The sequence below is a fragment of the Dromaius novaehollandiae genome, chromosome 2, assembly GCF_036370855.1.
Source record: "Dromaius novaehollandiae isolate bDroNov1 chromosome 2, bDroNov1.hap1, whole genome shotgun sequence".
Lineage (NCBI taxonomy): Eukaryota > Metazoa > Chordata > Aves > Casuariiformes > Dromaiidae > Dromaius > Dromaius novaehollandiae.
The window spans coordinates 37,568,819-37,583,918 of NC_088099.1; the positions used below are offsets into that span (position 1 = coordinate 37,568,819).

General features: G+C 33.9%; 1 protein-coding gene across 3 annotated transcripts in view; it reads right to left on the reverse strand.

Annotated features, from left to right (window-relative positions):
- TAX1BP1 (Tax1 binding protein 1) overlaps positions 1-15,100 on the reverse strand; it is a 68,214-nt gene that overhangs the window by 9,452 nt on the left and 43,662 nt on the right. For 2 of the 3 annotated variants that reach the window (XM_026103751.2, XM_026103749.2), the window contains 7 exons: positions 14,862-15,008; positions 13,574-13,667; positions 12,254-12,372; positions 10,729-10,854; positions 8,728-8,799; positions 2,609-2,783; positions 2,161-2,309 (listed from right to left, as the gene is read on the reverse strand). In XM_026103751.2, coding sequence (XP_025959536.1) covers positions 2,161-2,309; positions 2,609-2,783; positions 8,728-8,799; positions 10,729-10,854; positions 12,254-12,372; positions 13,574-13,667; positions 14,862-15,008 — 882 coding nt within the window. The remainder of the gene's footprint in view (positions 1-2,160; positions 2,310-2,608; positions 2,784-8,727; positions 8,800-10,728; positions 10,855-12,253; positions 12,373-13,573; positions 13,668-14,861; positions 15,009-15,100) is intronic. The other variant, XM_026103752.2, reaches the window with a different exon arrangement.

Sequence of the window (15,100 nt, forward strand, 5' to 3'; positions counted from 1 at the left end):
CATTTACCTCGTCTTGTCCTACTGACTGAAAAAGCCTATTTTTATCATCTTTGGAAAGTCCACTTACCTTTGTGTGTATACGACCTCTATTTAATTCTTATATGTACCATAATACTGGTCCTGGATCCTAAATATTTGCCATCTTAAATAAATAATGTAGACAAGTTCATCATCATATCTGAAACACTGCCAAAATAAGCACTTTCACTACCTAATGGTGAAAATGACTACAATTCCCTTAGGTTCTTAACCTAATATAAAATGTAGTAATTGGAGTGTAAAGTGGAAGACGACAGAAGTCCATACAATGCTAATCTTTCAAACAAAGCAGCAAGACTACCTATTTCCTTCCTCTGGGGGAAACAAAACGGTCTATACCTTACTGGTTTAAGAATGTGTAGAACTACATCTTATACAATTCATTTAAAAAACAAGTAAAACAAATGGCAATTCTTCATAGTTATCATTCTATATTTGCTGTTTCTTCTGTGGAAATGATAGGCTCTCCATCATAACTACCTATCTACATGAAAATTTTCTTCGGTTATTTATTTCTTTAAATACTGCGTTAAAATATGTATCTCTTTAGCATACTATTAGGGTCAGTCTAGAAAGATTATTGTAACTACTCAGTTACATGTAACATTTGTACACTCTACACTTAAAGCCTATTTTGGGGGAAGAAGAGGCAACTGATTCTCATTTGAAAGTCAAAAAATAAAGATATTAATTATTTGATTTAAAGGCACCTTTCCTGAAGTTGGACTTTGAGCCTGCTTTATTCTTCCTACAACATTACAAAAAAATCTAAGCTGTGTCAGCGAATGAGCACAGGACTCTAGCACTGTTTTTCTTGGGTTTGCAAGAGGGGAAAGCACGTAGATCAGAAAGAACACCCTGCTAATTAAACTGAAGCAGATGACTAAAGAACAGAAGAGCTTGTCATATATAATATCTACGTCAAGAATGAACAGATTATATATGCAAAATGTGAAGTAAAGGTGGGCAACAGCATTAAGCTCATATTCTAGATCTTAAATAGGCTGCAAAAGTTCTGACAGTTTCTCTAATTATTCTCAGTAATGGACATTGGGGGCAAAAGGTAGGAGGGAGAAATACATTTTTCTCCATTATAGGTGCTGAGCACCAGGGCTAAAATCATGCCTGTCTGAACACGGATCAGTTTCTGCAAAGGTTAATAGCAATTAAATGTGGCAAACTAGACTAAATGAGAAACAGGTCATGATACCACTGTACTTGCAAAGAGCACAATACTTTGCAGAAAAGTATTATTTCTCGTTTAATATTTTTAAAGGAGCGAGAGTACTTAGAATAAGAAACAGTAATAAGTCTGTTCCTGTTCAAATGAAGACATATGGTACAGTTTAGTACAGAAGCCAAATTACTAATACCATTTTTCTTTTTACACCAGAATATGCAAGTTAGCTGTATTATTAAAAAGCTAACCAGTTCCCACTTAAAACATATGAAGCCCTAAAAAGGAAATTAGTGAAAATCTGTCACTTTCTGTTTAACCAACTTTAAATAAGTTAATTAGCTCTTTCAAAGACATGTCTAACAGCAAAAAAAAAAAAATCAAAATGAAAATTAATAAACGCAGACTTGTAAAAGACAAGGCAAAAGATTAATACATCACAATGAAATATTTAATACTACAGAAATATTCATTCAGAATTTAACTGAAAACACTGGTATCAGAATCCATCAAATATTGATTTGTTCCATTACAAGTCAGTTCCTATAAACAAATTAGAAAATTAGTAAGATGCAGCTTACATTTTGAGCCTTCACTCTATAACACACAGGAGTGAGATACCAAAATTAGTTGAGATTTGGATTTTTCTATGTTAGTATTTTTAAAAAATTAAGAAGCTATGGTCCAATAGCAAGAAGAACTGGCAGTAACTGAAGAGACCGGGGAGCAAGTACATTTTTATCGATTGTTGTACAGACTTTTCTCCTTCGTAATAAGGAAATTAATTTAAAATATTTTTCAGGTAAGAAGATGATGAATTCCACATTTAATTAAAACAGGCTCTTCAGAAACCAAAAACCTATGTCAGCTCTTGATTACTCAGTAAACACTAAAAACACACCACACACCACCACCACCACCACAAACAAAACACAGTAACTTACATTGCTATCCTCAGGATCTTCTAAACCATCAGGCCGGCTAAGATTGCGTGAAGGCTGACTACAGACTACATCATCTTCTAGCTCCCAAAAGGAAGTTCTAATAGGTGGTCTTTGGATCTCATCAGGATTAAAAGCACCATCCGCTCCATCTGAAGAAAAATAAGTAAAATAAGCAAGAGCAGTTTTTGTTCAGCAGAGTTGGTATTCTGAGATTACAGATGCACTAGCTTAAAAAACAGGACTTCTCACATTTTCAGTTTAGCCAAGATAAACCAACAGAAGAGAAAAGACCATTTTCAAAGGACATCTCTAAAACCTGGTTTACTTTTGCGATTCTCACCATTTCTCATAAATGCACTGTACACTAGTACCTAGATTGTTGGTACTTAACCATTTCTTTTGAAATAGCAAGATACAAATTATATTGAAGAAAAAAATATTTACTGACCTCTTCTTTCCTGAATTGCATAAGGGTTTCCATATTGCAATACTGGTAGTCTACTTGGCACTGCAGGAATTGGTCCACTTTCCTCTGAATATGGATTGCGAAAATGTAATGTCTGTTGTGAAATGTGTCCTTCCATCACCCTTCCATTTTGATTTCCTGGTGCCCTGCCAAGTTCCTAAATAATGCAAAGTTTAAAATGTAGCTAATCCATGGAGTCCTAGCAAAAGTTCTAAATTTTTATTAAATGAGGATTTAGATTTGTTTCATTTAAAAAAAAATACATCTGCTAATCTTCAGATCCTCTTTTCATGTTGATCTTGTGCCAATTTTACCATACATACCAAAAATCAAATTACAATGAAAAGAAAAATACAAAGAAAATATTTTTTAAGAAAACTGGATCTGTTTTGTCATCAATTCAAATGATATAAACAAAACCACCACAGTGTTCAAGAAGTGTCTACACCCTTTTAAAAATGAAAATTCACTTAAATAGGTAAAGAATGGGTGAAAGTAATAACAACTAAGATAACGTGCATGAGAATGATTAAAAATAAATGTGCAGTTAAAGTCCTCTTTTTAAGCATCATACTCTTTAAGAATGCACCATTTTAGTAAATGAATTCATAGATTCATATGGAATTATGTCAAGCATGTATATGAAAGACAGGTATTTTAAGAGCTATTAAGTGCATTGCATGGTTGCATGGGATCCTTTCTGCTATCTATCAACAGAATGTTGATCTGCATGAAGGGCAACTCAACATTAGCTAAGTTGAGCTCAGGGTTGTCACTTTCTGTAGGAAATGGTAGAATATTACAACACTTTTACTTGATGGCCTTCAAACACACATGCAGAAACAGAAAGAAAACAGTACGGAGAAGTTGAAAGCAGTCTCCCATCCCTACTACAACAGAGCTTCCTTAAAGCTAACCTTGCTTGCATGCTCAATCATCTTATGCACACTCAGCTTTGTACAACATTGTTTGTAGATATGTTAGATCAAGCTGTGTTTAAAAGTGGAAGAGAATTACTTATTTCAAATGCAGAAACCTATCAGACATGTTCACCTAAAACTGTATCTACAGAGGGAAAGATTCATTGCTTTTCCTTCTTCTTAGTTCCTTTAAAAATCTATCTGCTTTTTAAATATGTTAATCTGGTTAGAATGACTTTGTCCTCAGTTGTTATTCTTCTAGCTGACTAGTGATGAGGTTCCACTTATAATTATTAGGGATTCTATTATCACAGTATCAAAACTACCCTGTGTATGGCCAAAGACTTCATTGCCCTAGTTGCTGCTAACACCACCGCAGTTACTGGATTTTTTTTTCCTTTTTGTGATGAGAAAGAAGAAAAGGCAGTGTTTGTTTTTTCCCTTCAAGTAGCAGTTTGTAGCTTGTAATGACTGAAGACACAAGAACACTTCAGAACTTCAAGAACTAGAACTAAAGGAGTTGGAATCTTCTTGTTCTTACATTCAAAAAAAAGTGGACAGACTAACAATAAAATAATGAGACACGTCAACATGTTAAGCAGTAGTCTACATCAATAACATGAAGTTGTCAACTTCTAAATGAGCATGAAGGAAAGGCTGGTTTACAGGAGCACTCGGAACAGAGTATTGTTACTCAGTAGGTATTTACAGACACTCTCTTCAAAGTGTAACAAACAGCATGGAAAATACACAAATATGCGCATTTGAAAAATGTAACAGAAAAGTGAGAAAAGTGTGGTCTTAGGAATCAATTGATGGTATTTGAACAGCGAAGGAAAGAAGACAGAAAATGATAGGTGAAGAAAGACCTGGAGAGTACCTTGAAAGCATGACAAGTAACTTACGAAAAATGCAGTAGAGACAGACATGGAGGGTGGCAGTCAAAACAATGGGCTAGGAAAATGCTGTATGTGAATGGAGTGCGAGTAAGAGATTTCTCTAGTCAAGCTCACAACGTGCTTCAGCAAGTGTGACAATTCTATCAAAATCCCAGGCCAGACTTTTGACCTCATGGATGGCTAGAAGAGACCACATTGCAGATAGTTTATCTCAAAAGGACTCAGGTAAATAGAAGATGACAAGATAGATGACAAGAATTTTTAAAAGGGTCAAATTAAAAATTATTTGCACTATCATTCTGGCTGTGGCAGGCATGCCACTAATAGTCACATAAAGGCCCCTGAATACAGATGCAAATTCAGCACCAACTCTACGAGACTGATTCACCAATTCTCTCTCTCATACTTGCTCCCTTTATCTTTGATAAAAATCAGACACATTTTTTAGACCAAAGGCATTCCAGAAAGACAAATTATTACTCAAAGTTGGTACTTTCTATTTGTATTAGTAATTAGCAATCAGCACTAGTTTTCACAAACGGTTAATCCAGACTAGGTTACTCATTTCAAATAATATTTATACTATAAGCATCACATGGAACAAAAGTGCACTTGTACATCTGTCTAATTACAAGCAAATGGACTTTAAATGCATGGGCAGTTGCATTTTCATATATAGATTTCAAAGTAATTATACATCCTGTGAAAAATAATTTGCCCTTTATGAATATAATGATAAAAAAATTCATCCTTATTCCCCTCTCTCTTCATATCTGTTTCATAAACCAAAAGAACAAAACAAAACAAGAAAAACAAACAACATTTTCATCCTCTACTTTTTATATGCATTCTTGCAGTTTGGCAAAGGGTATGTGAACAGTGTACTTAAAAAACCTCATTATGTTTTCATCCAGAATAGAAAACTAGTGAATTTCTCAAGCGACTTAAAGAGTCTGCCTTATTTAATTGTTAGTTAAATATTTGCATCAGAAAGTCAATTAATTTTTTCAGAAAAGTTCAAAGAGAACTCTCCAAAATATTCATGTACTTAAAAGTCTGAAATCTTGCATATAAGCTATAGAGACAGTAATTACTGTAAACTGCTAACATACACAGGCTCAGAGTTTTAATGGCTCATATGTTAAAGGCCAGTAATTAAAGTTGCTTAAGTGCAGTCAGTGCATCAGCTATATTTCATCCAAAGGAAAGTCTTTTTCTCTTGCTTGCAATGTAATAAAACAGATTAGGAAAAAAAACAGCATGTATGTCAACATCCAAAGGAATATGTGATTTACTATTTCGAACCAAGCAAAAACTCTATAATGGAAAAAAGAGAGAAAGAAAATAGGTATGTTTTTCAACCATTTTTCTTTCTGGTCAGCATTTTCTTCTGGCTACTCTGAGTTTTTGTTTAGTATTTATTAATGTTAATCAAAACTTCAAACACGGAAGTGTGCCTTCTGCAAAAACTTTAAAGCAAAAAATTTTAACCAAGGCTTTGACAACTTTAACTATGTGAGAAATAAAGTTTCTTGGTTATTAAAAGGAATACACAGCATATTCTTCACAATCGCAGGTAAACTTATGTCCAAACATTCAGTCCAAACAAAAAAAATACAAAATTCAGTGTCAGTAACTACTCTGGAAAAAAACAAACACTCAAATTTAACAAGATGAAAATTCTACATTTACTGTTATCTAATAAGAATTTTCACGTTCCAGACGTTGAGGGCTTGGACTCCAACAGCAACATCATAAACTCCTTTTCAATCAGGAAAAAATGTGCTGTCTACAAATGGTAAGACAGTTTCCAAAAAGTTATCTTTTTCAGAGCCTTGGCTTTAAACCCAATCTTTCTTCTTTTAGAAAAATGCTCTAATACAGCACGGCACAATTTCTGCAAAACACCTCCCAGTAAAATACCCACCTATACATAGGATATAAAACTATGCTAACTTTACTTTAGATTTATACACTAAATTGCATATTTGATTAAAATGGCTAGGGTTAAATGGTTAGGAGTCTGTCTTAAAATTTTAGTGAGTGGATAAAATATAAATAATTATCTTTGCTCAATACAAAGCAGGAATAATTAATTATTAGTGAAGTTAAGACTTTCCTTTTTAAAATCAATTTCTTCTGTAATATGGAAGCAGTTTAGAAAAAAGAGGCAATGGCATTTAATACTTTAATTTTAGCATCACATAAGATTAAAACAGAATGTAGATCAAAGTGACTGTAAAAGGTGCTGTAAAATAGTCTTAGCCAGAAGTCGGACAGCTAGGGTAGAGACGGATTAAAAACCAAAGGCTATACAAGTATGTAAATAAAATAGAAACTAAGTAATTTTATAGGTTTGAAGAGACTGCAAATGAACATTTTTAGCATGCTATGTTTGGTGACATTTATAAACAAACACTGATAATGGAGTATAAATTGAAAAGCTGTTTACTATACTGTGCTTAACCTTTTAAATCATAGTTCCAGTCTAGCAAAGCACTTTGATTCTTCTTTTTAATGTAAATATCCATAAATTTGGTAGACACAGTTCCAAGCTTTTATAAGCTTCATACAATATTATTACAGTTGCTCTCCTTATGTGTGTTGTTTAAAATTACTCCCTCCAGCTAGACTAGATTTATCAAAACTCAACTTTTATTTTGCTTTCTTTTGAATTAGAAAAATATGGCAGAGATGTATTAAAAATTTACATCTTTGACCTTTTTGGCAAAAATATTAGTGAACTTAAATACTGCCTACTGCAGAATCTAGAATTTTACAAAACACTAACTGGTTTAATCTGAAATTAATTTAATTTCAACTGATCAGTGTACAATTTCATCTTTTCAATACATATCTGTTCATACCCTACTAGGATGTGGTTTTAAGTAATCCAGACAATCATAACTTTTCTACCATATCATGCAATACTATCTGCATATAATAAATACATTCTATTATTTCACTCTTTAGTACAACAGTTTTGATAAATGGTCATATAATATATTAGAAGTACTTTCAGCATTAGAACTTTAGCATTAATATTTCAGAATTAGTCTGGTGTAACAGTAGTGGTAATGAATTTGATTAGACAGTGAACTCTTGAAAGTGGCAGTTCATTTTGTATCATGTATTTAAATATCAGAGCGCTGTTTGTATATCTTCATCTCTTTTCTGATAAAGATCTTTTTACGGTTGTAGATTACAGAAGTCACAACTGCTGCATATGTCAGGCTGCTCCGAGTATTACAAGCAGTCAATAACAGAACTGCAGATGTCAAAAGGATTTGGTTGTATGCACACATCATGGAAAATCTGAAGATTTTATTGCTGAAATGCATACATCTAGTTATAAGACAACACTGGGTAATAACGGGAAAAAAAAACCCACCTAACCAGTGATGGGGGGTGGGGAAGCTGTCAAGATACATATGCATCATTCACCTCTTATGCCAAGATTCCACAGGAAATAAGGTTTACTAATTGTGCTGCCTGACAGCTTCCATTGCCAATAACTCTTGAAAATACCACAGAGATAGCCTATCTCAAAGAAATGAAATTGCTGCAAGTTTTGTGACTGATGCTCCATTAGAGGAGGGAAAGGCTGCAGTATGAGCTCAATAATTATCTGTTTGCTTCAGCCAAACAGCATACGCACTAAGCAGGCATGAGCCTCTAGCCACAACAGGGCTGAACCCCTTTCATTAAGCAATATGGAGGAGTAGAGCAGGAAGGAGGCTGAAAATTCACTGAAAACCTGTAGAAGAATCATGGAGCTACTGAGATAAGAAAGAAATACAGGACAAAACTTTGCAGGAATTCTTATGTTCTGTGAACTATAGAACTAGCTGCAATCTCAAATTATTAACTTTCACAGAATTATTCCTATTTCTGGCAAAAGAAATAATTATTTTAGATCCTGGATGGAATAAAATTCTAGATAGGAACGAAGAAAGAAGTTTTGGTGCTGTAAGTGTTTTAGATTATATGCAGAAATTATTCTAGAACACTATTACAGAATAATAAATTACAATATTTTCCAAAGTTGAGTCAGTTTTGGTGAGTTGGTCTATTACAGTTCACATTTTTAACAAATATCATGATTATTAACAGAAATTTCCTTGTAGTTTAAAATGATAGTTCATTCTGGCAAAATATTTAAACATGGAAAAGTATGTTTGAAGAGTAAACACATTCTTTCTTAAAAAAAAATTGCAATTCCTCGAATCTAAGAACACCACAACTTCTAGCTTGCAATATTTAGCAGCAACCTTGACAATACCTTCTCACTGGTAAAGTGTTCCAAATGTGATGTCAGCTCCTTTATTTGTCTCTCTTTTTCTGCCAGCTGAACCTATATGAAAAGAAGTTTACAGTCTTTGTATTAATGAATAGGCACTATTTCCCTACATATTATACTGTGAAAATGTAACACTCAACAATTTAAATTCATCTTTCAGCTGGAAAACAATTTCTCTGCTGTAGTTACTTGCAGCATCTAGTACTACTACAAAACATCAAAACAAGAAAAACAACAGTTCTCTGCCAGTTCATCTACTGTGTATTAGCAGAATGTTGGAAGCCTTTTCCTGCTAGTTCTCAGAAAACAGCTATGGAATGATAAAATCCTAGGTAAAAACAGGAGGAGTACTACCAGGGATGCTAAGGGCAAGTGGGACAGCACTCTCCAAAAAGAGCTGAAAGTTTGGAAGCTTCGTCACACTAGTTCTAAGAAACTTGCTGGTAAGTACTTCAGTGATTTCTCTTTCATTCACTTCTCTCAAACACGTAAGAAAATTTAACAGAGAACCAAATTCTCCCTCTATCTCAAATAAACGAAGTTTGTTTCAGAAAAATCTGCTGTGTCTCTCTGCTGTGTGCTTTGGGAGATGAGGGATGCAACCGATATATTACACAGTTCTTCCAGGCTTCCTCCTCATTTCCAAATGATTATTTAAATAACATTTCTCTACAAAGGGCTATTTTATTTAGATTCTGGTTACTCGGGAGACTGCCTCTACACTTGTTCTTCTGGCATGCAAGCCCAACACTCTGTGGAGTTAAGTATCAGTTTTCTCAATCCTGATATTCCCTCCTCTAGTTGAGTTCAACAGAGTGAAATCTACCAACCGTGAGGCAACACTCTCTTTACCCACACTTGCATTTTCCTGAATGATAGCGGAGTTTGAATAGCAGTCAAAATGTTTGCTACTTTGGAACCACTTACTTCTATTGTTCAGAAATTAAAAAACATTCACTAAATTATGCATGGCAACTGCTAATTACTAATTAATAAAACTGGATAAACCCAAAAGAGTCCTGCATTTTATGGAAGTGAAATTAGAGCTTTTGAAAAGATGTGTCAAAAATTACACAGGGACAGCACACCCTACATTGCTGCTGAAGTGAGTTGTAGAATAATTCAGTATTTTATAAAAGCAAAACTGCTGTGATTTTTAAATGAGTGGGCTAATACAAGAATTAATTCCGTCACAGTTAAATTTATTCCCTACTCATAGCAATGGGCAGAGCTGGGTAATACTAAATATTCTATTCTGTCCATTGTACTTACAATGGCCATGAATCTGAAAATAAGTGTAACAACTGGCTGTATGGAAATTTATTGCTTTTAACTCTTTCCCTTGTTTACCTAGCCAGACACTTCAACCTAACTATTAATATTGCATAACATCAAACAACAAGGCCTCATGCTAAAGCTGCCCATTATGCTTTACTCCCTGATGAGCTTATGTTACATTTCTCTAAGATTATAGTTGAGGTCCTCTAAATTAAAGTAACTCTCTCATGATTTTAAAAACACTATCACTTACTTTGTATCTGTCAAATTAAATTCAGATAAAATGCATTAGATATTACCAGCTCTACATTGGTAATGCAGCAGTCCAATGCAATACGAAGATTTTAGACAAATATGCCAACCAATATTCCTGTTACTGTAAGCAACAGGATACTAGAACTCTCTACCACTTTTTTCCTGTAATATAATATTCTCATTTTGCTGTCTAAGTCCACAATATTACAAGATTCATAGCCTTTTGATAATACATTTGGCAGCTGTCTTCCTCATATTGTATTTAAGCACTAAAAGAATGTGTCATTTCTACAGTGCAAAATAGATTTTCTGTTTATTGTAAAAATACGTTTAGTGTTTTCTCCCATGAAAATCGTTTATTATTTGAACTATCGGAAATAATCAACAATGTTAAGAACAGGATATCATTCATCATCTAAAAAAATTAAAAATAAAAAATCTATAACTTACTTTATACTGATCCTCCATTGCTGCTAGCTGTAATTTCATACCCTCATTGATTTTCACTTGTTCTTTCCACTTCAACTCCAGTTTAGCTAGTTCATCAGCATAAACACTGCATTTCATCTTCTCATCCTAAAGTAATGTACACCATGGCATGAAACTCTTAAAACTGTAAGAGTTGTCATTATTTAAAAAAATGACAACTATGTAATTCTATGCTTTTAGAATTAGACAATTTACAAATAGCTTTCCTAAAAAAATCAAGCCTCACCCAACTACAAGACTTTGAAGAGGATAGGGCTACTGAACACTGTAGAATTGAGGTTCAGTATACATTTTTTCCTGCTTGAGTTTTCAACAAGCTCCTATTCCTCTTTTACTATTTAAGCTTCTCTTTGTAAACACAATCCTAACACCACACTGTAATCAAAATGATCCTCTTCAGTGTCTCACTTTAACACAAAACCTTTCCCCATGCAGCTTTTAAAATCACACTAAGTATCTTTTATCCAGAAGGTCAAAGGCAAAGCTTTCCTCAAAGTATGCCTAGGGAAGAAACAGTCATCAGAAGACAATGAAGGCCCTACACAGGGTAATGAGAGCAGAATTGTACAGCAGTTGCTACAACCTGGAAAGCATGTTAAAACAGAATAATCCCCTTGTAATAAGTAAGAGAAACAAGGTGGTAAGCTGAGTTCATGGCAGTTTCTGAATAGACTTTCATTATTTCAGACCAAAACAAATCAGGGCAGGAAAAAAAATTCAAGTTTTTAATTCTAACTGTTTTGACTTTATATTTTTTTTTCTTTTAAATAACCAAACAGACAAATAGATGAACAAAGATAATACGAGGCCCCAAAAGCACTTCTTAAAGAATTCTGCAACAGCCCACTTTTCAGTATCATCACTGACAAAATACTCCATCTACATACACACATCCAAGCTGGTTACATGAAGACTGAGTTAGGATTGGCAGGTATGAATAGCTCAGGGGCAATGCTATCGTGGCTACAGAACTACTGGAGCCAACTCTGGCCTAGAAACAATATAAATTTATGTACCACTCAGTGCATACCACTGAGCCTGAGCTAGTAAGCCCTACCAACTTGGATGTCTAAACACTGTACAACACCAAGACTGTCAGATTTGGAAGGAATTATTGCACTTGAACACCATATCAAATAAACACTGTTATACTTGTTCCAGACATCAGCTGGCTCATAGCAACATGCTATGTTTGATTTACTAAAGCAATTATACTTAAAGATATATAAAATAATTAATAATTCAGAACCTTAAGCACAGAAGCAGTAGTAGTATCTTTTGTCCTGTATCTAGGTTAACCTTAAGAGTTAGTAACTGTGAGCTGACTGCATAAAAATGTGTCTTTTAAAGTTAAAATTTCTACTATAATCATGTTGTGTTACACAAATAAGCAGCAAGGCAATTCAGCTGGGTAGGCTTTGTGTTTCTAAGATTTAATGCCTATAGCTACTTTATGTTCAGATTTCTGAAGCAGCTGTTTACTTACTGCCAACATTTGCTTGCATTTCTTATACTTTTCTGTTTTCTCAGCAATTTCTTTATTCATTTCACGTACTTGTTCCTTTACCACGAATTCCGAAACTATATCAGATGAAATGGGGCTAACTGTGAACATTGAAGAAAAAAAAACAGTATTGATTCTCTGTTCTATAAATAAAGTCTGTTCCAAAGAGATGACAGGCCAAATTTGACAGTGCATCAGAAACATGCAGCGCTGCATGTTATCCAAGCAGATACTTACTCAGAAACCCCCTCAGTATCTTGTAAATAGTGATACATAAAATAAGCAGTCGTATTATCAGCATGACTGTATTCATCTCTCTCACATACCAAAGACGAAGATAAATATATGCATACATATTCCACAGCTCAGTGTAAAAACTAGACATAATTCTCTCTCCCTTGAGCTCCCAAGAAAGTGATCAGAGTGTGTATGTTACAATATCATACTAGATATTTTATTCTTCTACAAAAACATCTAATTTGTCAGCAGTCTACTTTATCCAACCACATATTATTTGGGGGGGGGGGGGGGGGGCTTGCCAGAACTGTATTTATTTTAGGAAACACTTGTATTTAATTAAGCCAGGATGAAACTGACCAGAAGTTACAATCTACAGAGAGAACAAGTAGGTGAATTAAAGAGGCTAAATAAATAAATATTAACAAAGTCAGCATTTATTGGCATTTATCAACTTAGAATGTTTATTAAACCTATTTTGTTTAAATTTTAGAAGATTACTTTTGTAGGAAGCCTAATACTTCATAGAAATTATAACCTAGTTAATCTAATTAGACTTTCTCTAATAAACCATCAAGAGAGTGGCCTACAGTCTTGACCTTGTCATCAAATAATCGTAACTTTTCAGTGGATTTGATTTTTACAGTAGAATGCTATAATGAATAGTCATTATGACATGTCTGCAAAATTATCATGGTATTATATAAAATCTGAGGATCTGGGGAGCAAGGTTGATTTTGTTTTGTTTTGTTTTTTAATTGAATCCTCTTCATTAGCCCAGCAAAACCAGTGTTAACTATCAAGCAGGAGTTCAGAGTTTAGTCCTGCTGACATTAAAAAATGTTAACTGAACCCCTTTGAAAAGATTCAATGAAATTATTTATGAATAGTATCAATTTGAAAAAGCAGCTTTTCCGATGAATCTTCATTTTTCCAATTATTTTTCTTTTCTTTAAGTAAAACAGAATGAATCCTCCTAGTTCAAACGAAAAACACTATTGTAGATTACTTCACATAAACGTTTTCAGGCTGATACAAAATAGTCAAAATTAAAGCTGTTGATACCTGGAGATGCAGACAACTTTTTGTCTGTAATGACGGCAGTAGCTGTCTGAATGTTGGATGCATCTGTCACTTTCTGCTGATTTCCTGCAATTTTCTTTGTGAAAAGAAACTTTGTTTTGATATTTTATTAAATGAAAACCAAAGCACAAAAACATCTCTTGCACCAACTACTCCTCTAAAATTGGACTGGGCAGAATTGCTCACGAAAATAACAGAGAATGATAAATACACAAACACATGTTATTCTACCAACACTGAAATAATCTCAGATTATGATTTTTAATAACTGCATTCTATAAAGTTCTTTTTCTCTGGAAACAGTAATTTTTAAGCAAATTATTATGAAAATCCCATTTTCTGGAGAACATCTGCCAACTTAAATCTACTACTTCATTAGAAAATGGAGTCTAATGAATGATAGAGATCTAGTGAGAAAAGACAAAGGAATGAAATTTTGGTTTTGTATCAGATGTACCACATAGCCTAACATGTCAAACATTTTTAAGGAAAAGCCACAGGCATTATGATATGACTCCTCATTCACCATTGACCTTCTGGATGATAAGACAACTTTTTAAAAGCAATCTATGGCTCAAAACTGGGTAGCTTCCCCATTTGTTCTGTGGACAGCAGATATACTGTCTGTTTTTCGAAGGAGTGTGTTTGTACATCTTGCCTTTGCTCACACTCTTTCATTTTTGCAATTTGAGCCTCTCTCTTCTCCTCAGTTACTAATTTTCACAGACTTCTGAAGAACTTTGAGAACCTCCACCCCTCAAATTTGTCTGAAATTTGCTGATAGGTTTAGTTACTAGATGGTATAAGGCTGACCTCATCACTGTATAAGCCTCATTTATTAAGAAAGAGAACTTAAAAATTGATCAGAATATCAAATAGATATGGAATATATGGGGTGGAAGTTTTCTCCTCACCTCCCTTTGAAACCTTCCTCCATTTCCTCCACTTATCTTTTTTTTTTTTTTTTTTTTTTTTTTTTTTTTTTTTAGAAAGGGAAACTAATTATGCACTTTAGTTTTAAAATTCTGCCTTGAACACAGCTATTCTTGTAGGTTCAACCAAACCCCATTAGCTTTTTACACACGTGCTTTTCACAGCTATCTCAAAAATCATAGAAGTAATTTGGCTTTATGGAAGAAAATCCCAAATTAAAGAGCCACTTCTCAGCGCATATTTTAATCCTTTTTAAAAGCATTTTCCTTTGCAAAAGGAAATTAAATAGTTACTGAAAAGTCACAACAAGCACATGCAATTTCTCCATTCTACTTACTGCCTGTTCCGTAAATTTGTTCACTTGTTTTTGAAGTTTTTGACATTCTTTGAATTTTTCCTTGTAATGGTCAGCAGCCATCTGCAGGCGAAGCTTCAGATCTTCGACTTCTCTGCGCAGTTCGTGCTCCACTGTGTTGGAAGTTTCCTTTTTTAAAAAAAGAAAAAATTAGAAGCTGTTTTCCCTTTCATTCAAACAGTACTATCTCCTGAAAAGTCTTTTCTTTTTAAATGAATGCA